Here is a 22,369-nt window from a genome sequence, read left to right as displayed (position 1 = left end):
TATTATATTGTTAAAAGTTTTGTTTCAACTGTCATTTATTGTCCGTAGAAGCTTTAAAAGGAAATAATAAAATTTACTTCAAGCTCAAACTTAAATTCATATATCCCCGAAGGGGTAAGCTGAGGTGCACATAACACCAACTTTTCACAAATACATAATACCTACGTAACATAAAATATTTAGTTCATACCTATCAAAACCTAAAGACTGTCTCGTTCGTCGAGTGGTCGCAAGGCGACTCGATTCCCGGGTCGGACAAAGTATTACTGGTTTTTTTTCGGTTTTTCAAAAATTTCTCAGTAGTAGCACGGAGTTTGGAATTGTGCCCATTATGTGGCAATAGGCACACTCCCTATTACATGGGACTTATAACACAAATGGTGAAAAGTGGGTGTAAATTATACAATAGCGGAATTACGTGCCATAATATGTACTTCTGCCTATCTCTTCGCGGATAAAAGGCATGACGTTGCATATACATACTACAGTAAGACAAGAATTATAGTACTCTTAGTATAAACATCATAAAATATGAACTTGACCGTACCTCGAGTGAGTAATAAAAGTGTCGCAATGTGTTTCTACAGTCAAGGTTCATTCTGTGGTCTTTTAGAGCCACGCCTTTAATTAACTTTACTTTTTGGAAAACCCGGAAAGATGGCCTTGTTCTCGATGCATGGTTATACATGCATAATTGCATAATACGATAATTATAATTAAGCAATTATTGTGAGTTTTTTAATACTAAGTGATTTGCGAAATTATAATGTGCAATAATAGATAGCCACAGTTACGCAGCTATCGACTCTAAAAAAGTTTTTTTATTTTTCAAAAAAATTGGCTAATATGGTTTGTGTATATGCCTGCTCTGTATACTATACTTTGTGTCATTTATTTCATTTGTATACTCCCTCCTATACATTAAGGGCAGAAAGTCCACCAGGCACGATAACTTCAGCTGGTAAGAGGATCCTCCTTTTCTTAGGAAACTTTACTAAAGTTTCTCTATTCCTTAAAAAGGAAACATTGGGATGGTGGTAGCACATAATATATAAATTTAATCTTATACATTAAAACAACCGAATAATATGTATGTATTACCTGGTGTTCAAATTCAAAACGAAGTCAAGCATGAAGGTCAAGTAAGTCAAAAATTTCAGTCAAATAGCCATCACAATAAAAAGAATTAGGTAAATAATATTATTTTCAATTATAAGTTAGCAAGAGGTAAATCTATACTGAATGGTCAAATATTGGGTAAAATTTTAGGAATCGTGTAACCTTGGTGATTTTGAAATTAAAAAACCCGACTTGGGCAAGCTAGACCCAGGCACTCATAGTGAATGCTAACATATTTACTCTAAGATTTGTTGTGTTATCATCAGTTGCATACGTTCTTTACTGAACAAAGCCTTTCTCTTAAGAAAGCATTGGTAGTAATAGACTAGACTTTGTATTCTCAGATAAAAGATGACTAACATTTGAATAAACTTAATTTCTAAAATAATTCCAACAACTTTATTAGACTAACTTCTACCAGCACCTTCAACCGCGGTTTCTTAGACTAAAAAGCTTATGTGTTATTCCAGGCCACAATCAACCATTGTTCTTAATTTCATCCGCATCGCTTCAGCCATCGCTGACGTGATAAGTAACAAACATACACACGAACTAACAATCTTTCACATTTATAATGTTAGAAGTAAGATTTATCGGTTATTTATGAATAAAACTGTAAATATCTAAACTACAGAGTTCAGTAGCTTCAGAGCTATCTACATATAATAGCTTAGATAGATGCCACTTAAGTCCATGTTCACTGCATAATAAAATCTAGCGCTAATAAATTATGTGGGTGAAAACTTAGGTATTTTAATTTTAAACAAGAAATATATTAGGAGAGTGGGTGGTTGCTAAGTCATAGAAGTCTGATAGAATTTAATAAACTAGATTTATTTGGAGAGAGCTATGCTTGGACAAAATCCGAAATATATAAATTCTTAAAAGAACCAAAATTACAGATATACCTCTAAAAATCTGCAAACTGAAGTGGCAATGGGTAGATCACGTCGTTTGAAAGACTGATGGCCGCTGGGCCAGGAAGGTGATCGAGTGGCGATTGCGAATCGTGCGAGGAAGGAAAGACATAGCGAGGACAGACTTCCTACTAGGTGGACCGACGATATCGTCAGAGTTGCGAGATGCAGATGGCGAGTTGTCGTTCAACGTGAAAGACGTCTTCCAGCTGATGATGATGAGGTTTATTTGGTGGATGATTGATGATGATTGAAGGACAAAAATAAGTAACCTAAAGTCAAGTCCATCGTTACAATCACACACCAACTCGTCTTACACTATTAAATATTCAAGAGATGAAATGTCCAAAAAAGCAGCACATTTGGTGTTGCAGATAATGATAAGCTATACGATCTGCTTATCATCGGGCAGGATGCAAAACTAGAATACTTGCGGGACAAGAACTAAAGTCATTTTAGCGGTGAGTTCTTCGTAGAAAGAGCGCATTCATTAATTGGTTCGAATCAATGAATATTTAATATTTAGTTACTAAGCAGGTGTTAGCCACCTCTGTTGTATAAAAAACAAACTTGTCAACTTTATTATATTTCTACAGATAAGTCAGGAAATAATAGCTAATAGATACAACGGTATCCGAGATAAAACATTTAACGATATCTATGTATTAATAAAGCTTTCCAAATACACACTCTAGTGTGAATTTCTATAGCTATTAGGTAGAAGAATATAACGGGTCTCTATTGTTATACTAGAAAAAAATGAATGACAGTTTTTTTTTAATTAGCAATATATAAATATGTACTTAATTAGTTAGACACACAAAACTTTACCTAAGTGTAACGTTTCATAAAATCTAGAAAAGTATGATAATAATGGTCATGGTCGTTTTTTTTTTGGGACACAATACAAAAAGCTGCAAGCGTGCTGGCAGCGCACTTACCACCTTTTTGTATTGATGTTAAAATATATCATACGACATACGATTTAAAGATCAAAAGTAACTTTGAAATTATGGGGATGTCATCACCATCATTAATAACCCATGACATTCCCATGAAGTATTTAAGGTAGTATCCTAAAGCTTTTCATACACTTAACGTGTAATCTTACTGACGGACTAATTAGTATTTAATGTTTATACCCCATCTACTACGGTACCCTATTATTGGGGAGGATTGAGAATCATACTTGTAAATTGTAATCTCTATACACTTACTACCTAGTTATACTTTTCCTTAGCAACTTGTCAACTATTACACCGTTAAGCCGTCTAGTTCTATGTAAAACAACGGAACATTGCATTAGGAAAAAACTAATCCTAAGCCCAGTAGTCATGTCCGAGGTCAGGTCACAAACGTACTGCCATTAATGTGACGAGTTTGCTGTCAATAACCTTACAATGTCAACAACAGATATAATTATGGGAGAGCCATGCTTCAGCACGAATGGGCCGGTTCGACCGGAGTGATACCACGGCCTCACAGACAATCGACGTGAAACAACGCTTGCGTTGTGTTTCGTTGCGTGAGTAAGGTTACTGGAGGCCTAATTACCCCTCTTCCCAATCCCCAATTCCCCAACCACCCTTAAATTCCTAACCGCCAAAAAGCCATTCAGGGGAATGGCTTTTTGGGTAAAAGTATATAATAAAATTCCATTTATTTCTCTTTCCTAGATCGTAATAATTATAAAGCTACCGTTCATGCATAATTTCTATTCTAGACTGTTTAATTTAATTAAATTAACATAACTATTTAGAAAAGGTGGTATATATCACACTCTCTTAAATAAAATAACCATAAAAAACATTAACACTTTTAGCTTTATTCCGTTCACAATGAACTCAGTTTTTTTTTATAACAAAAACGAAAAATTATTTATTGCATATCTAGTTTCTTATACAGTTAACATACATCTGGAAAACTTCCTCTAAAATAATCTAGAATTTTAATGTCTATTTTGTCATAGTAATCACTACATAGTATAAAACAAAGTCGCTTTTTCTGTCATGTGTGTTGTATGTCCCTATGAACGCTTAAATCTTTAAAACTACGCAACGAGTTTTGATGCGGTTTTTTGTAATAGATAGAGTAACTCATGAGGAAGGTTTTTATGTATTACTAGTTTCTGCCCGCGACTCCGTCCGCGTGGATGTCAGTCTTCGCGTGGATGTTTTATTTCTGCATTTTGAGTAACTCTGACAATGATATCTTATAAATATCATCGAAATCGAACAGTTAGTTTTCACGTGATGCCTGAACATATATAGACAGACAGACAAAAAAAAATTAATCACATATTTGGGCTTGGTATCGATCCAGTAACACCCCCTGCTATTTATTTCTTCTATATTTTCAATAATTTTGCCCGCGACTTCGTTCGCGTGGAATAGTGACTTCCGGCAAATTTTTGGTTTTAACCACATAGTTCCCGATATCGCGGGATCTCTTCAAAAATGAGATGTGGAAGATATTCCAGGGAACTCTTCAAAAATCAACATAATGAGCTCTGCGTTTGAATTTAATAGATGTATACTCACTTAGGGCATTGAAAAAATAGTTTAAAAACGGACTTAAACTAACTTAAAACTAAAGAAAGCTACGAATTACGAATTTATAACAATTAAAAAAGAAACTATATTACAACCTATCCTCTATGCTATAATAACCAAGCTTAAACTAAATAATTTAAAAGAAACGACTTAAATCTAATCTAATTAATTTATAAATTAGACTTACAATTTTATTAAAAAAACTAACTACAGTAACTACTAATAATCGATATCAAACTAAACCTACGTTAAATAGTTTAACCAAAAAACCAGGAAAACCCAACAAATAAACTTATTAATTGACAAATACAACGAAACCAATTTAGAATATACGAAACAGCAGGACCACTACAGACAAATAATCATACGACTGATAATACACTTTTTCTACGATAGTACCGAAGCGCTCGGCCGATACCCAACCAAATGAATGTAACGAAACCATAGCGCGATCTATTTCGATCCCAACGCCATGTATCGAGGATAAAGACAACTTGGATTATTTATTTATACTCCGTTCGGGCATTTTCTTTGTACTAAAAGTTTAATTATATTGATATTATTTTTTTCATACCTTTTTACTATTTATTTACTTTTTTTCGATGAATTAAAACAATAACATGAACCGAAGTCGTGTAACGATCGACATAGAATTATCTATACTCCGTTAGAGCATTTTCTTTGTACTAAATGTTTTATTATATTGATATTATTTTTTTCATACCTTTTTACTATTTATTTACTTTTTTTCGATAAATTAAAACAATAACATGAACCGAAGTCGTGTAACGATCGACATAGAATTATTTATAAATAATTTATTTCTTATTTTTATTTTTTGATTTTTGAAATAAAAATATATCTATGTCCTTTCTAAGGTTCTAAACTATATCTGTACCAAATTTCAACCAAATCCGTCAAATAGTTGCGGAGATTAATGGTATAAGCATAGAATGTTCGACGTGATTCTTTAATTTGACATAACTTTTTTATTTATGAACCGATTGACATGAAACAAACACTAAATGTAAATTTAAGCATCCCACAATATATTCGTGAAAACCGCATCCAACTCGGATCAGCCGTTTCTGAGATTAGCGCGCACAGACGAACAGACAAACAGACAAAAAAAAAGTTAATTACATTTTTGGGTTCGACATCGACATAACAATAACCCATTATTTTTTTTATTTTTATTTTCAATGTACAGACAGCACTTTTCTACGATTTTATTATATGTATAGATATCATCCATTAAATAGTGGACAAATACTGTTATTTTTGAGGTTTCTAATGTGATGTCGCAAATAATTACATTTTTTCCGCTTACATTGCAAACGCAGGCTGAATCCTACTCCCTCCCCGTGCTTGTCCTCGGGGACTTCAATGCCAAGAATCTGGCTTGGGGTTCCCGGATCACTGACACGCGGGGTAGGATGGTGGAAGACTGGGCTCTGGAGACAGGCCTAGTCGTCCTGAACCGGGGTTCTGTCCCCACGTGTGTGCGGATGCAGGGTGAATCGGTTGTGGATATTTCGTTCGCGAGCCCCGCTCTGTCACCGCGTGTCGTCGACTGGTGTGTCATGGAGGAGGTGGAGACATATTCCGATCACCGGTACATCCGGTTCGATGTTTCCGCTGAGTCCGCGGACCCACCGGTCAGACAGGCCCCATGTGGCCCGCGTTGGGCGCTGAGGCAACTGGACCGGGAGCTATTCCTGGAAGCCGCCATCGTGCAGGCCTGGGTGATACCACCGGACAGGCCTGCCGACATTAACGAGGAGGCACGGTGGCTCCAGGACGCCATGTACAGGATTTGTGACGTGGCGATGCCCCGGGTCCGTCCAGGACAGCGGAAGCGCCAGATGTACTGGTGGTCGCAAGAGCTGGCTGCTCTGCGCAGTGCGTGTGTTGCTGCGCGACGCCAGTACACTAGGCACCGCAGGCTTCGTATCCGTCCACCGGACGCGGAAGCTAGAGAGGCGGAGTTATATGAGGGGTACAAGGCGGCGAAAGACGCCCTAAAAACGGAAATCCGGCGGGCCAAAAACCAGGCCCGCCAGGAGATGCTGGAGACTCTGGACAGAGACCCGTGGGGACGCCCTTACCTAATGGTGCGTGACAAGCTCCGCACACAGGCTCCCCCGCTGACACAGAGTCTCCGGCCAGAGGTTGTAGAGGAGGTGGTCACCACCTTGTTCCCCCAATCACAGAGGGGCTACATCCCTCCGTGCATGACTCCGCCCCCTGCGGTGCCCGATGCGGGCCACAGCGACGACGACGATGACACAGCACCAGAAGTGACCGAGGCAGAGCTGAGAGTGGCGGTGCGCCGGATGGGCGCCAAGAACACCGCCCCGGGACCCGACGGATTGCCTGGCAAGGCGTGGGTCCTGGCTTCGGAGACTCTCAGACCTCGACTAATTGGTCTCTTCAGCGCATGTTTGGAGAGGGGCCAGTTCCCGCTATCATGGAAGGTGGGTAAACTGGTCCTTGTGAAGAAGCCGGGGCGCCCTGCGGACTCTCCGTCCGCGTACCGGCCCATCGTGCTACTCGACGAGGTGGGAAAACTGTTTGAAAGAATAATTTCAAACCGCCTCGTCGCGCACCTGACGGGAACAGGGCCGGACCTCGCGGACGGCCAGTTCGGCTTCCGCAGAGGGCGCTCCACGGTGGACGCCATCATGCGCGTGAGGGACCTTACGACGGGGTCTGCAGTGTCCAGGGGTAAGGTCGTCGTGGCGGTGTCTTTGGACATCGCCAACGCCTTCAACTCTCTGCCCTGGAGCTGCATTTTGGAGGCACTACGGTATCATCGGGTGCCTACCTATCTCCGTCGTATAGTCGAGGATTATCTGACGGACAGATCCGTCATCTACCCCGGTCACCGAGGTGAGTGGAACCGGCGAGAGATGTCACGCTGTGTTCCACAAGGATCTGTCCTGGGACCGCTCCTGTGGAACATAGGCTACGACTGGGTGCTGCGCACCGACCTCCCGAGCGGCGTCAGCGTGGTTTGCTACGCTGACGATACGCTAGTACTAGCACACGGGAGGTCGCACCAGGTGGCGGCCGACTTGATGACGAGAGCGGTTGCGATAGTCGTTGCAAGGATCCGGCAGCTGGGACTCGAGGTGGCACTTCATAAGTCCGAGGCCATGTGTTTTTATGGCCGCGGGAATGCGCCACCTCCGGGTGGGTTCCAGATCATGGCAGGAGGGGTTTCCATCGGCATCGAGGTGACGATGAAGTACCTGGGACTCGTCCTCGACAGTCGGTGGAAATTCGAGGAACATTTCCGACGTTTGGCTCCCAAGTTGGAACGAACGGGGGCTGCTCTAAAGCGGCTCCTACCCAACCTCGGGGGACCAAACGCCTCCTGCCGGAGGTTGTACGCGGGGATTGTGCGGTCCATGGCCCTCTATGGGGCCCCGGTGTGGGCACCAAATTTAAGGCGACGACCAGCTCGCGCGCTGGTTTCATCCCAGAGGGTCATGGCCATTCGGATGATCCGTGGGTACCGCACAATCTCCGGGGAGGCGGCTAACCTCCTTGCCGGATTACCGCCGTGGGATCTGGAGGCGAAAGTGCTCGCGGACGTATATAGGTTACGTGCGGAGGCGCATCGCCGGGGCGAAACTCCGCTGCCACGTCAGATCAGTGCGTGGCGGGATGAGCTCCGGCGGGATCTCATGGCGGAATGGAAGCAACGACTGTCGCAACCGAGGGCTGGGCTCGCTGTTATAGCAGCGGTAAGCCCTCTTTGAGGAGTGGCTAGAGAGGCGTCACGGCGTCCTCACCTACCGCCTGACGCAGGTGCTTACCGGACACGGAAGTTTCGGTAGGTACCTGTTTCGGATTCGGCGGGAGGAAACGCCCGGGTGTCGGCATTGCGTGGATCACCCGGAGGACACGGTGGAGCATACAGTTGCGGTGTGCCCTGCATGGGCTGAGCACCGCCGTGTCCTCAGGGATGTGATCAGCGACGGTGACCTCTCGCGTCCGGCTTTGGTTCAGGCCATGGTGCGGAGCGAGGGGGAATGGGACGCCGTCTCCTCCTTCTGCGAAGCAGTCATGCTAGCTAAGGAGGAGGCGGAGCGCGTGAGGGAACGATCCTCCTCACGCCCCAGCCGCCGCAGAAGACACTCCGGGCGTCGGGGATCGCGTGACGATCTCCGGCCACCGTAAGTGCGGGTCTGCGGACGGCGAGTAAGGGTAGCTCGCCGCCCGACCACAACCAGACCCGTGCGTACGGCGCGTCGCGTTCCGCGCGCGCCTCAAAGAGCCAGACCACCACAGATGGGGCCTAGTTGGGCTGATGCCTGATCCGGAGCTGCGGACAACGTAAAAGGTTACCGGGGCTCCGGCTCAAAGCAGGAGAAGGAACGGGGTGGTTTTTAGTCAGTAAGAGTCTGACACTCCCTCCCGCCTCACCCAAGGCGGGAGAAGTCATTGGATGATTTTCCCCCCTCAAAAAAAAAAAAAAAAGGCTGAATCCTACGAGATTTATCAAAATAATGTACTAAGTATTGTACACAATGAAAAGGTCTACAGAAAACTCCGCGATGGTATATGTCTATCTCTTATGGATATCCCACAATAACATTTTTTTGTCATTTACTTTTTACGACAAATAATGACTAATATTCGAAGCGATTTTAACCAATACAGCATTAATCCTTATCCAATTAAATACCTTAAATACATTGTTGATTTAATATAGATCTATTTGGCCTTTTACAGCATCTGATTTAAATCAATATTTTTGAAGATGTACAGATTTAAAAATTGCGGAACGTAGCGTTTACGGCGACGCGGCGCGGCGGCAGCGTGCCTATAAATAAGGAAAGGGGAATTGTTTTAAGTACTCCAAAAACGCGTGCGGGCTACGGGCAGTAAATGAATAAATCAAATCTACTGGATTGATTTTATCATTTTTTCAGTGAGTTACATATTTTAAACCCGTGCAAAGCCGGAGCGGGCCGCTATGTTTTTTTATAAACAACGTTCACAGTTTTTCTGTAGCGTATTTAGTATATCAGCATTGCACCCGTGCGAAGCCGGGGCGGGTCGCTAGTTCTTAAAATAAATTGGTGATTTTTATCTGGAAATACTTTTCAAAGTATTCCCTTTTGAGCTCATTATTATTTTTTGTGCAGCTATACTTACATACAGGGTTTTTCTTCATATACATGTAATCATATCAGGCCTGATGCCAATTGTAATTAATTGTACTTACTATTACATAACACTTAATACATAAACAGACTTTATTGAATAACCTAAAACTTTATTTAAGGATGGATTCAAACGAGCGCAAAGTCAGCGAATTACACCGTTCTTACTTTGATCAGTATTTATCACTAATGTAACTCCATCCTGCTCGTTGACTTAGAGCTGAACTGAATATGAAGAAGACCTTTGCTCATCTGTGACCATCCATTAAACATCAACAATCCTCCAGTCAATTAGCTCAATGTTTCGTATTAGGAGCCTTGGCAATAGCTACAGCAATCGCGTCTCCATTTTCACTCTTGGCGTTACTGATAGCCGAAGAAATTCCATCTCCTTGACATGTGGGACATGGCTGGTCTTTGGGCCCATCATCAGTGAAATCTTCGAAGCGATCATGGTGGTGGTGACGGTGTCGCCAGAATGGTGGTGGTCCTGGAGGCGGTGGTCCTGGAGGCGGTGGTCCTGGTGGCCAATATGGTGGCGGCGGTGGCGGTGGCGGTGGTGGTGGAGGTGGAGGCCAGTACCTCGGCCTGTAGTCGTAGTCACAGGAGTTCGGAGAGCGCTTCAGTCGATTGATTAGGTTGGTGTCCGTCGCTGGAATCATGAAAGTTTAAATTTAAAGCTGTGTACCTAGTGGTTAGTATGTAGAGAGAACTCAGAAACGAATGCATTAAGATCAGTTCGTAGCATCTTCGAACTCAAACAAACTCTTCAGTAGCTGTACCAGGTACTTGATCTTACTTACTTTATTAATTACATCAATCAGGACGGAGTCATGAGAACAACATTTTGAAGCACATTCAACATTCAGTACTGATTATAAAATGCCTTTAACTCCACTTAGCATTCACCTAGTAATTGTCAGAAATATTGCATCATACAAAACAATATGACCGGTCTACTATCTACATATTGTTTACCAAACAAACACAAAGTAAATATTATTTAATCTTACAACTTACGTTTGACATCACCGGCAGCGAGCTCGATGCAAACAGTAGCCACTAACAATACACCTATTCGCCACATTTTGTCGTTTCATTCTGAACCTATGTTCACAATATCCCATCTTTATATGCTCGGTAGATAAATACCAAACACATGCTTCCAATATTACCAAGAAAACTCATTTTCACAACTTATCCTTAATTGATTGTGACAACGATCTAGTTGGTGCGAAAACCTGGTTTGGGTGAATCCCTGATATATTTGGTTTAGGCTGTTTGTACACGATAAGTGAAACTTGATTATATGGTTTGAAGACTAGGTCCAGTTCCCTTAGTACGAGTTCATCACCTAATGGTAAGCAATCGCCCCCGCCCATGAACACCCGAAACACCAGAAGCGTTAACAAGTGCATTGTCAGCCTTTTGGGGCTTAGGGATCTAAGGTTTGTTGGGGAATCGTGGATTTGGAAGATTGGGAAGGGGTATTTGGGCCTCCGGTAACCTCACTTGCACAACGCAAGCATTGTTTCTCGTCGGTTTTCTGTGAGGCCGTGGTGTTACTCCGATCAAGCCGACCCATTCGTGCCGAAGCATGGCTCTCCCACAGTTAAAACCTCCTTCTTTATTTTTTTAAAGTCGGTTAATTTATTGAGACTAATAAATGATCAGTTTGATAGTTTGTAACGAACCTTAGTGTATCCTAATATCTTTGTTTGTAAGTTTCCATTCACGTGTGGTTTAGATTACGTCACTTTGATTTGGATCAATTTTCACGATTACTGTGTTTATGGATGCTTGCAGTTTGCCTCCATATACATTTTCAGTTATATCCTGGTTGGTGCTTTTTAGATATTTTTTATATGGATTGTCTCGTTGTTCGAAGTGGTATCAGTATCTGCCAAGTAAGGTTTTCAGATTCGATACCCTAAATGAGATGATTAGCACGTAGTTTAGAATGTTTCGGTGGATTAAGAAATAACGTATTTAAAAAAAACTCGTTATAGTAAAAGTACTAACTATTACGACTGTTCAATTAAAGAATTAGTAGTACTTAAGTGTAATTGAATAGCATACAAAGCCTTGGCTTGGGCCCATATAACATAGTAATAAAAAGAACAGTTTAGTGTATTAACACTAAATAGTCATGATATATAGACTGCCGCAGTACCTATAAAACGTTACAAATAATAAAATGTGAAGGATTGCTATTTTATTGCTACTAGCGACATTCGATTTGAAACTAGAATTATTTCGGAGCTTTAAATGCCAGTTTGTACACTGCCATCTATTGTGCTCCGGCTGCAGTTGCAAGTAATGAAAGGTGAATGAAAGCGTCGTAACATCAAGGAGTCAATAGTTCAGTTAGGTCGGTGAAGGGGGCGCCACTGTGTTCGTTGTGGCTAGTTTTTTTTACATGACCACCCGTAGTTCAGTACGAAAGGCTATTTACTATTTATTAATGTATCTATTATTGTTTCAAACAAATGTTAGTCAACGGCGGAGATAATGCTTGGTTTAATAAGAATTGAGAATCCTCGATATTAATCAATTTTGTGACAAAATTGATTAAAAATTCCATAACATATTTGTTATGGAAATTATATTAATGATCGCTCATGGTGCAAAAGCGAGCGTAAATATTGATTCCTGCTCCGCTATATTTTTTTTTATACGGGATTGATCATAAATCTTCCAATGATTTCTCCCGCCTTAGGCAAAGCGAGATGGAGTGTCAGACTCTTACTGACTAAAACCACCCTGTTCCTACTTCTGCTTTTCAAGCCGGAGCCCCGGTAAACCCGCTAGATAGTTCGCAGCTCTGGACCAGGCATCAGCGTTACTGGGCTCCATCTATAAAGGTCTGATAGCTCATCAGGCGCGCGCGGAAAGCGACGTAGTGCACGCAGTTCCCGCCTACCATGACTTTATAACATAAGAATAAAAATGCCGATACTCGATAGCAACGATACTCGAATATTTTTTTTGTATGGCATATCTTACAGCGCCTTTAGAAGTCATTATACTTTGTCATGTGCAAAAAAATTATGTCATCACTATCGAGTATCGACAAACACTAGATGTACTGTTCCTTAACCAAAAGTACCAGATTGTCTCAAGGACATACATAATATTTATAAAATTAGATTTTTTTACTAACTCATTATTATTTATTTTATTATTTGAGCTAAAATATTTATTTAGATTTCATTTATACCCGAAATAGTTTGATTAGAACAGTATTATTGAAAACAAAATCTCTTCAGGTACTGTGAAACCTTGAGCTAGATAAAATCTATCAATTCCATTAAAATGCTGCCTAATTTTGCATATATATATATATATTTAGGTAGGCAGATTTCTGAAGACTGGGAATAATAGGTAAGGACAAAATAAAAAAAAATATAATGAATTATAATTTTATTAAGATAATTTCGTAATTATTATTTACAGAATATCTCAAACAAAAACATAAACAACTTAATTACAATCACGTAGTATAATACAGTTCTTTAAAACATAGTTCATTAGAGCCTAAGATCAGGTATTTTAAATTTAACCGCTTACGGAAAGAGCAATGGCATTGCCGTTTTTGCTCTTAGCATTACTTAAAGCGTAGTTGCTTTTGCCACAAGTGCTGCATCCAGCAGGCTGTTGCGCTGCAGTCTGAAGTCCCTGATTGGCTAGTTCAAGAGCTCCCTTAAGAGCTGATTGAGAGCCAGAATAGCCAGAGCCATAGCCACTTGATCCACCGGCACCGTAACTATCAGAACCGCTCACACCTAATCCAGAAGATCCTCCAACTCCTAATCCAGCCGAACCACTAACACCTAGGCCAGTAGAAATTCCTGCACCCTCACCGTAACCTCCACTTCCTCCAGAGCTAGAGCTTCCACTGGAACTAGCACTAGAAGCATCAAAACCTCCAGAAGATTGACCGTTTCCAAAAGACCCACTATTTTGGCTGCCTACTTGTTCAACTCGATGGGCTTCCAATTTTCCACCTACACTACCATCGAAGCCACCATTACCCGCTGATTGCTGTTCGTCGCTGAATCCTCTGCCTTGTGATTGGGATTCAAAGCCAGCGTTTTTATGGCCACCACTCTGGTACGAGTAGTGAGACTCTTTATAGTTGTAATTCTTCTCACCATGTACTGATTGGCTGCCACTTACACCACCACCCTGGCTATCAAAGCCATTAGACGACTGACTTCCGAATCCACCTGAAGATTGGCCATTGTAACCGGCTGACTGGCCGCCGAAGTTCCCTGAAGCTTGGTCATTAGAGTTTCCACCATAGCCTCCCGACCCAGAGTTACCGTAGCTACCTGAGGATTGTGAGCTGGAACTGGATGAAGATTTGACTCCATATCCTGATGATTGGCCACCATATCCTCCAGAAGAGTGACCACCGTACCCGCCAGAAGAATGACCACCGTACCCGCCAGAAGAATGGCCACCGTAGCCGCTTGAAGAGTGACCATCGTAGCCTCCAGATGAATGACCACCATAACCTCCTGATGAGTGACCTCCATATCCTCCTGATGAATGACTACCGTAGCCTCCTGATGAGTGACCTCCGTAGCCACCAGAAGATTGGCCTCCGTAACCGCTAGAAGATTGGGAGCTTGATGCAGCAGACGATTGTTGACCGAAGTCACCAGAGGACTGAGCATCAGAAGCAGCAGATGCCTGTCCACCAAATCCACTGGAGCTTTCAGATTTTGAACCAGCCGAAGACTGGAAACCGGAGTTAAATGACTTGGACCCGTAACCACCTGAACTTCCAGATGCAGAGCCACTAGCACCGTAGCCTCTTGCAGATTGTACCCCGATACCTATTCCACCAGATAATTGAGCAGACTGTTCGTTGGACTGGTCATCAAGTCCCAAGCCGCGGGCTGCTCCACTAGAAGCCAGGGAGAATGCTTCACCAGTGGCTTGGCTTGCGTCATTAGCTGCTGCAGCTGCGCCGCTGAAGACTCCTCGTTGAACTCCATCAGCAGCTAAGCCAGCCCAATTAGCAGTGTGGAAGTATCTAGGTCTGAATGGGGGTGGTGGGCCAAATAGAAGCGGTGGTGGTGGAGGTCCATGTGGACCACATGTGGGGCATGGAGAACGTGCTACACGAATGTGGCCGTGATCTGTAAGTAAGAAAAGATAAAATCAAATACTGTTTTACAAAAATACTATTTATGTTACGATAATTAATTTGTCCTTGTTAATTTTATGTAATTTGACAATTTCAAGTTATTTCATATGACATTCTAATTCGAACACCAATCTGTACCTCCATCTCTAATAGTAGAAGCTTGAGCGAAAACAGAAAGAGCCAAGACGAGAACTAAAGATTTCCCCATCTTGTCCAAAAATCAGTCTTGATCTAAACTGAATACGTGAAATCGTGACATTTATATGTTCTTTAAAAGGATATAACGAAGCCCCGCCTTCCAAGAATAGTAGATTCGTGTAAAGTCTACTGGTAAATTGAAAATATAAATATCACATATGGTAACTGCGAGACAATTCGCACTCTGGTCATAATATTTAAACTGCATACAAATTGTACAGAAAAGTACTCGATAAAATCAGCGAAATTCTAATTCTTACCTAGTATTATGTCATGTGCTAACAAATATTGATTTGTTCGGAGTGGTTTCCCTATACCTATGTTTGTATTGGAAGGTACCTATTATGTATTTGTTCCTATAACTTCAAACCTGGGTAAACCCAAAGTACTTTTTCTTGGTAAATCAGGTAAATATTTACCCATGGTTATCTTCTTTTCATTGTAAATATTAACCTTTTTACGAGTATATAATCATAGCAGATACAATGTAGATGTAATAACGCGTAAGTAAATGATTTTAACGTGTTATTATACCAACCATCAGTCAAAAATCATCGATTGACATCGGTCGACGTTCGATCGATTGATGTGGTAACGCTTTTAGGAGTTTTAGTAGTTGCAACTTCTTTTGGTAGGTAGCACCATGTCATTATTGTCACAAATTATAATTTCAGAAATGTTTTCAGAAGTATATGTTAATGTGATTATATTAATATTGTGGTTATTCAATGTTCAAATTCTCAGTTCAATAATAAACAGAATTTGGAATTGAACTCAATATAATTTGGCCATAAAACTGTGACAAATTATATTTAGATAGACTACCTCGATGGTAAATTCTCAGTAATTATCAAGGAGTCTTACTCCCAAACACCAACACCACCACTTAGTACATATAAAACAAAACTGATGAAAAATTAATGAATTTACAGCACACAGAGTATCTATGCCTACTCCTTCCTTCCACCAAAAAGTATGAGGGCTCAAGATCGAAACGTTACCGCATTTAACTCTCTGATTGGTTGTTTCATTGGAGCAAGCCAATCAGAGCGCCGAACGCTGTAATATTTCAGTCTCGTTAAACTTAAAACGAACTACTTACTTAAATTTTTTTGAGGGGGTTTCCGTCTTTTTTGCTTCTCCCGCTTTGAGCAAAGCGAGAGGGAGTGTCAGACTCTTACTGACTTAAAAGTACCCCGTTCCTACTCCTTCTTTTCGAGCCGAAGCCCTAGTAAACTCGCTAAGTAGTCCGCACCTCCACTTTTAATATCTAAGCGAAGAATTCAAACTCAAATCCTTTATTGCATATGCAGTTAGGTTATTTATAAAATAAAACACACTCCGAATTACAAACTTTATTATAAAAGAAGACGTTTAACTGAATAATGCGTATAGATCTTCCACTAGTACCAATTTATCCTAAGTGTTCTTGCTGCCATTAGGAATTTCTCCATGGTTGACATTGGGTTCAGTTGTGAAAGAGAGGCGCTTCATTTCTCTAGCATTGAGAAAAAGTCCAAAGTTGGTTCCGGGTCGAGCTATGGAAAAAACATTTTCATTACATATCTTAGTTTCCTGACTATCAGTAAGTATACTATACTATAGTTATATACCACACTACCTATGAATATTGTGTGAAATTTATTTTAAAAAATTGTCTGGAAAATTATTCATCAATATATTCTTTTAGGGCCGTCATTGCATTAATATTCGCGAATTAGGTACATGATATATACATATACACAGACACGAAAGAAAAAAATGTACATTGTTATTATTCCAGTCGAAAATCACCCTGCAGCCCGTTGCACAACAGTCAACCAAAATACCAATACAATAATAATAATACATAGAGGTCTTAACTAACACATAAAGCAAATATCATAGTATATACCTACATGCATCAACACTAAATAAATTAACCAAAACTATCACAGCTATCAGACACAGACACAGTATCAAACGCGCCATGTTGCTAATTCACGAGATTCAGGATTACTGAAACGATAATACTAAGCCCACTAAGCGCTACTGTTTACATTAATACCAGAATATTGGATATAAATAGAATCAGTCTGTATTCAGAAGATTTTGTTTAAAACACATGGTCTGGGTGTTTTAATTTATGATCTTAATGCAATCTTTTAGATTCTATGATGTCATATTATCATGTCTTGTGTTAAGACACACTCTTCTACTAAGATGCACTTACATATATAAGATCATGCTTGGTAATCTCTTTAGGGGTAAGCAGAGATCCGATAGTGCCAGGGTTCTTTTCTACCAGAGATGTGCTATGTAGCTCCCGGTAAGTAGCTGTGCGAGGAAGATGCGCAGCTCGAGTATGCGATTGTAAGGAAGCCAACCATAGCACATGTCTATAGCAATCATCTCTCCCTAAAATACAAAGCTTAGCTGAGTTTCTTTTCTACCAGTGCTAAACTATTTAGAAATTCACAGGTTCACCCCTTATTTAAACACTTATGCTATTGAATTATATATTTTAGAATTTTCAACATCATTGGAATTAAATAAAATACAAGTTTTAATGTTTTTCTTTTCTTACATTTATTTATTTAGATATGTAGATTATGTTAAAACAAGCAAACATTTCCTACCAATTTACAAAATGAAAAGCAACTTATAATTGGATTGATACAGAAAAATAGAAACAAAAAAATAATAAACAACGGTGCAAACAATAAATCAAAAAACGAAAATCCTTTATTTCAAAAATACGGTATGGCCACGATTTATATTCATGTTTTTTCTATCCTCCTCGGGCGAAAGAACTGGCACTTGACTGAGCGCCAGAGAATCCTGGTCTGCCACCACCTCCAGAACTGATGCTGACAGATTTACTCTTGGCGATGCTGATGTTCACTGGTGGCCTGCGGTTGGCACCTCCAAAGGCAACAGGTCCGGGGCGGAAGTTGTGTGGAGCTGAAATGAGATAGTTTTTTTGTTCAAACAAATAAATTTTCAAAAGAAGAAGGTTCTCAATTTGATCTGTATGTATGTATGTATGTATGTATGTGTGTGTTTATGGACATATGTGCGCGATTATCTCGCGTTTGGCTGAACTGAACTGATTTTGGGTGGTTTTCAGCATAGTATTTTTCAGATTTAGAAGAATACTATTATATATGCTGTGATATTATTTAGTGATATTAAATTATTTAATAAATGGAGTAGGTAAAGTAAAAAGAAGGAATTTCGCTTTACAAAAAATATATCAAATAGGTTTTATACGTTAAATTATATTATCTTAATAACATTATAAATGTGAAAATATGTGAGCGAGTCTTGTTATTCAGTCATGGCAAAACGTCTAAAAAGATCGGAATGAAATTTGGAACAAGTGTAGATTATGGTCTGGAGTGCTATTCCATAGGGCAATTTTTATCCCACGGAAACGTGGGCAAAGAAGCTAGATTCAAATATTTCCCTTCTTGATAAATGGACTATCCAACAAAACAATAACACGAGTATTTCCAGAAATTAGCGTGTTCTACCAAACAAAATCTATACTTTGCTTTTCTAAAAGGTATAAGTGGTATAGATCACTTATGTCTTTTGTGGTTCGTTTCCATAAAGCTTTTTTTAAGGGGGAACAATCATCCAATGACTTCTCTCACCTTGGGCGAGGCGGACTCTTACTGACTAAAAACCACCCCGTTCCTACACCTGCTTTGCGAGCCGAGCCCCGGTAATCCCGCTAGGTAGTCCGCAGCTCCGGATCAGGCATCAGCCCTTTCCATATAGCTGAACCAACATACTACCTAATTATAATTAAACAATTAATATTAATAACTTTGCAGATTGTATTACGTTATAATAAATTATTTAACACAAGACTATGAATAATTAGGTTTATGAATAATCGCGCGGAAGTATTTCTAATATTTAAAGCTGAAGAATTTGTTTGAACGCGTTAATCTCCAAAATCACTGGTTCGAATTCAATAATTATTTTTGTGGTGGATAGTCCAATTATTGCGAAAGGTTATAACCACCACAGATGGGGCTGATACCGACAACTTCACGGGTTACCGGGGCTCCGGGTTGAAGCAGGAGTAGCAAGGGAATAATTATGGTTAAGAGAGAGAGCCTGACACTCCCTCCTGCCTCTTCAAAAGTGGGTGATTTTGAAGACTATGGATGATTTTCCTCCCCAAAAAAGGCAATGTGCTTGACACCAAAAAATACAGAACACAGAATAGAACAATTACCTGCTTCCACAGTGAAGAAATTAACTAAGACTAGAACAGCTAACACGTAGACCGCGAGACGAGCCATTTTGATTTGGTGGACAACTTTAACGACACTAAAAAATAGTGCTAATACATTCGTTTATATTGATTTCGAAGATCTCGGAGTGATGGCAAAAAATGTCGTTTAAGTGAGAATTTTAGCATTTACTGTGTAAATAAAGGATCTTAACGACTAGTTTAGTGTCAATAAGATTGGGTTCGGGGCTGTACCGACCTTCTATTAATAAGGCACGATTCGTTGAAAGTATGTTGTAAGAATTCGTAATCTATTTTGAAGTACCTACTAATATTATGAAGAGGAAAACTTGATTGTTTTTTCTTTTTGTTTACAATGAAGTTGAGTTTTGCATTGAGTACCTATAGTACTTCAAAACTAGTAGAGGACGAATTGAAAAATTTTTCGCTGTACATGTTTTTTAAGTTTACACAAGCTACTTTTTATAGCGATATTCTTTAAGGACCGGGGCTCATTCGAAACAAATCTTCCTAATTCCATGCAGAGGAAGTCTTATGCACAATATTAGTAAAAAGTGGTTTACAAGTGCACGATACTACAGTAACTTACCTAAGTGCGGATAGTTGAATTTTGCCGTTTTCCTCAACCACCTCTAAATCATTTCTTAACTAAGAATTACTTAGCGTACGAAAGCACTTAAACGAACGCCTTACCTAAACAATATGGAAAAGCCATGCTTCGGCACAAATGAGCCGGCTCAACTGGAGTGATATCACGGCCACACCGAAATCCGATGTGAAACAACGCTTGCGTTGTGTGAGTGAGGTTACCGGAGGCCCAATTCCCCCCTTCCCAACCTTCCCATTTCCCCGTTGATTGCTTACCGTCAGGTGATACGTCTGCTCGTTTACATAAAAAAAAACTGCATGTTCCATAAAAAAACAGGTGTGAATTATAGATAGAAACATACAAGTTTACAAACATACACATCACACCCAGACAAAAAATTCTGGATCACACAAAGAGTTTCTCTGCATACAGCAGTCAGTTGCGCAGCCTCCGCGCCAACCGTGCAGTCAAATATTTGCTTCCCGTGACTAGTAGTACCACGTCTTCGACATCGGTACATAATACCTATACCTATTACCTATGTTCCTCTCTCACAAGAATTATATCTATCTATTCAGTAAAACATCTAAACCATCTATTTCTTGTGGTACATGAATAATACAAGTACTTTTCGACTATAGATGGCGCTAAATTTGATGCCAATGTTATTAGGTAGGTATATTATTTTTATTGATGAGTTTTGGTTTTATCTACAAAAATAACGAAGATACATAACATACTTAGTTTCAGCAGTCTACCAATAGATGGCGCCTTTATATAATCTATGAATCGGTCAAACTTTACGAAGCAATTCTACAATAAGTACTGATCCCATAAAAATCATATATCTATGTTTTGTAATTATGAAATCACAAATACTCCTTGAGTAACTTGCTCATTCTCCGTGTTAAAGGAGTCCTTTGTCTAGATGTGGAATAGTTACTGAGAGATGGTGATGGGATCCTGTTACTTAAATATTAATTAGATGGCATTACCTTTTACTTGATTGATCAGGTAGACGTTTTCTTTCCGGATATTGAATACATTCTGGACGCTGTTTACCTATGTTATTGTAAGGTCAAAGACATAAAAATATATTACTGACTGTTGTCCATGTCAATAAGCAATCATATAAATATTGGCTCGGTATATGAATAATACTTATTCAAATGTTTAGCCATTATGTCAACAATACCGTCAGCCGAACCAATCGTGGTTTTTCCATTTGTACATTTTTTGATAAACATTTTCATTTTTATTATAACTTTCGTGAGACATACTAAATTAATTATTATGTTATCGGCTTACTCACGTAACTGTTTGACGAGGAACTCGACTGGTTTCAAGTCATGCTAGAGCTCATATTCATGAGCAGCATTCCGCGACACAGGACACGGCGGATGAATAGCAGCACGACAATCGCCGAGACTGGTCGAGTTCCTCGTCTAACAGTTACGTGAGAAAGCCGATAACATAATAATTATTATCATTTTTATTTTATTAAATGAAAATGTTGTCATAAACTAAGGCTTTCTCCTATATTGTGGATGCGTTTACAATTGCATAAATTCATATACTTACACCTAGAGCCGAAACAACAATTTGTGGAAAACACAAAGAGTTGTTCTGTGCGTGAATCAAACACGTCCATGACAATGATGCCTTTAAAATATGACAGTCTACTGCTAGATTTTAAACATTATGTACATAAAGACCGGGTTTGGCATTTATTCGCACTTGTTAGAGTAGTTGAAAAACAGTTTAAAAGGATCCGGCTTATTAATAGTCAAACTTATAATCTTGATAAACTGGTAAACTAAACCTTTAGGTTTAGGCTTTAGCCTGGGGCGGGAAATTTTAGATAACAATTCAAACTGCATTTCAACCATTTTTTTGAAGTATCCTCGGTTTAATCGAAAATCAAACATAAGTGAGGAAAAAAATACCATTTATTACACCCATAGGGTGGTATTGTGATGCCAACATCACCATAGCGATAATTTTACATGACATCCTGGCCTTTTTAACCGACTTCAGAAAAAATGAGGTCCTCAGTTTAACCTGTATGTATGTTTATGCGTGATTATCTCACGTTTGGCTAAACCGATTTTGATGCGGTTTTCAGCATACTATTTCTAAGACTTAAAAGAAGGTTTTAGGTACATTAGCGGACTTAAAATGGAGGTGTGCACTTAAACACGTGTTTTAGCTTATGGTTTTTGAAGTCTAGAATACTTGTTTGTTAACGTAATATATTTTATGCACAGTAATCGTGGGATTTAAAATACTCGCAATTCTGGAGGTTGCGAAAATGATACACACAACTGATAAAGTTACGATTTCACCCTCCTCCTGATTATTACTTCTCTTCCACACTTCCTCTTACACTCACTAATGAAGTGAGTGTCGT

The 22,369-nt window shown here is 39.9% G+C and overlaps 2 protein-coding genes and 1 long non-coding RNA gene across 3 annotated transcripts; all 3 read right to left on the bottom strand.

Annotated features, from left to right (window-relative positions):
• Positions 1-9,791: 9,791 nt before the first annotated feature.
• Positions 9,792-10,924, bottom strand: LOC118276076 (arp2/3 complex-activating protein rickA-like). The gene is made up of 2 exons (XM_035594227.2): positions 10,786-10,924; positions 9,792-10,417 (listed from the first exon to the last, which is right to left on the bottom strand). The coding sequence occupies exons 1-2, from the start codon at positions 10,850-10,852 to the stop codon at positions 10,062-10,064; spliced, it is 423 nt and encodes a 140-aa protein (XP_035450120.2). The 5' UTR covers positions 10,853-10,924; the 3' UTR covers positions 9,792-10,061.
• Positions 10,925-13,173: 2,249 nt separating this feature from the next.
• Positions 13,174-15,219, bottom strand: LOC118278260 (keratin, type I cytoskeletal 9-like). The gene is made up of 2 exons (XM_035597458.2): positions 15,062-15,219; positions 13,174-14,915 (listed from the first exon to the last, which is right to left on the bottom strand). Exons 1-2 carry the CDS (start codon positions 15,129-15,131, stop codon positions 13,324-13,326), a joined length of 1,662 nt encoding a protein of 553 aa, XP_035453351.2. The 5' UTR covers positions 15,132-15,219; the 3' UTR covers positions 13,174-13,323.
• Positions 15,220-16,461: 1,242 nt separating this feature from the next.
• Positions 16,462-17,299, bottom strand: LOC118277104 (uncharacterized). Its single transcript, XR_007706038.1, has 2 exons — positions 17,020-17,299; positions 16,462-16,659 (listed from the first exon to the last, which is right to left on the bottom strand). It is a non-coding gene; the product is annotated as an uncharacterized LOC118277104 (long non-coding RNA).
• Positions 17,300-22,369: the final 5,070 nt, after the last annotated feature.

This window comes from Spodoptera frugiperda, chromosome 15 (genome assembly GCF_023101765.2).
Source record: "Spodoptera frugiperda isolate SF20-4 chromosome 15, AGI-APGP_CSIRO_Sfru_2.0, whole genome shotgun sequence".
In the NCBI taxonomy this organism is placed as follows: Eukaryota; Metazoa; Arthropoda; class Insecta; order Lepidoptera; family Noctuidae; genus Spodoptera; species Spodoptera frugiperda.
The sequence above is the reverse complement of the archived record's forward strand: the minus strand, read 5'-3'. Positions and strand labels throughout refer to the sequence as shown.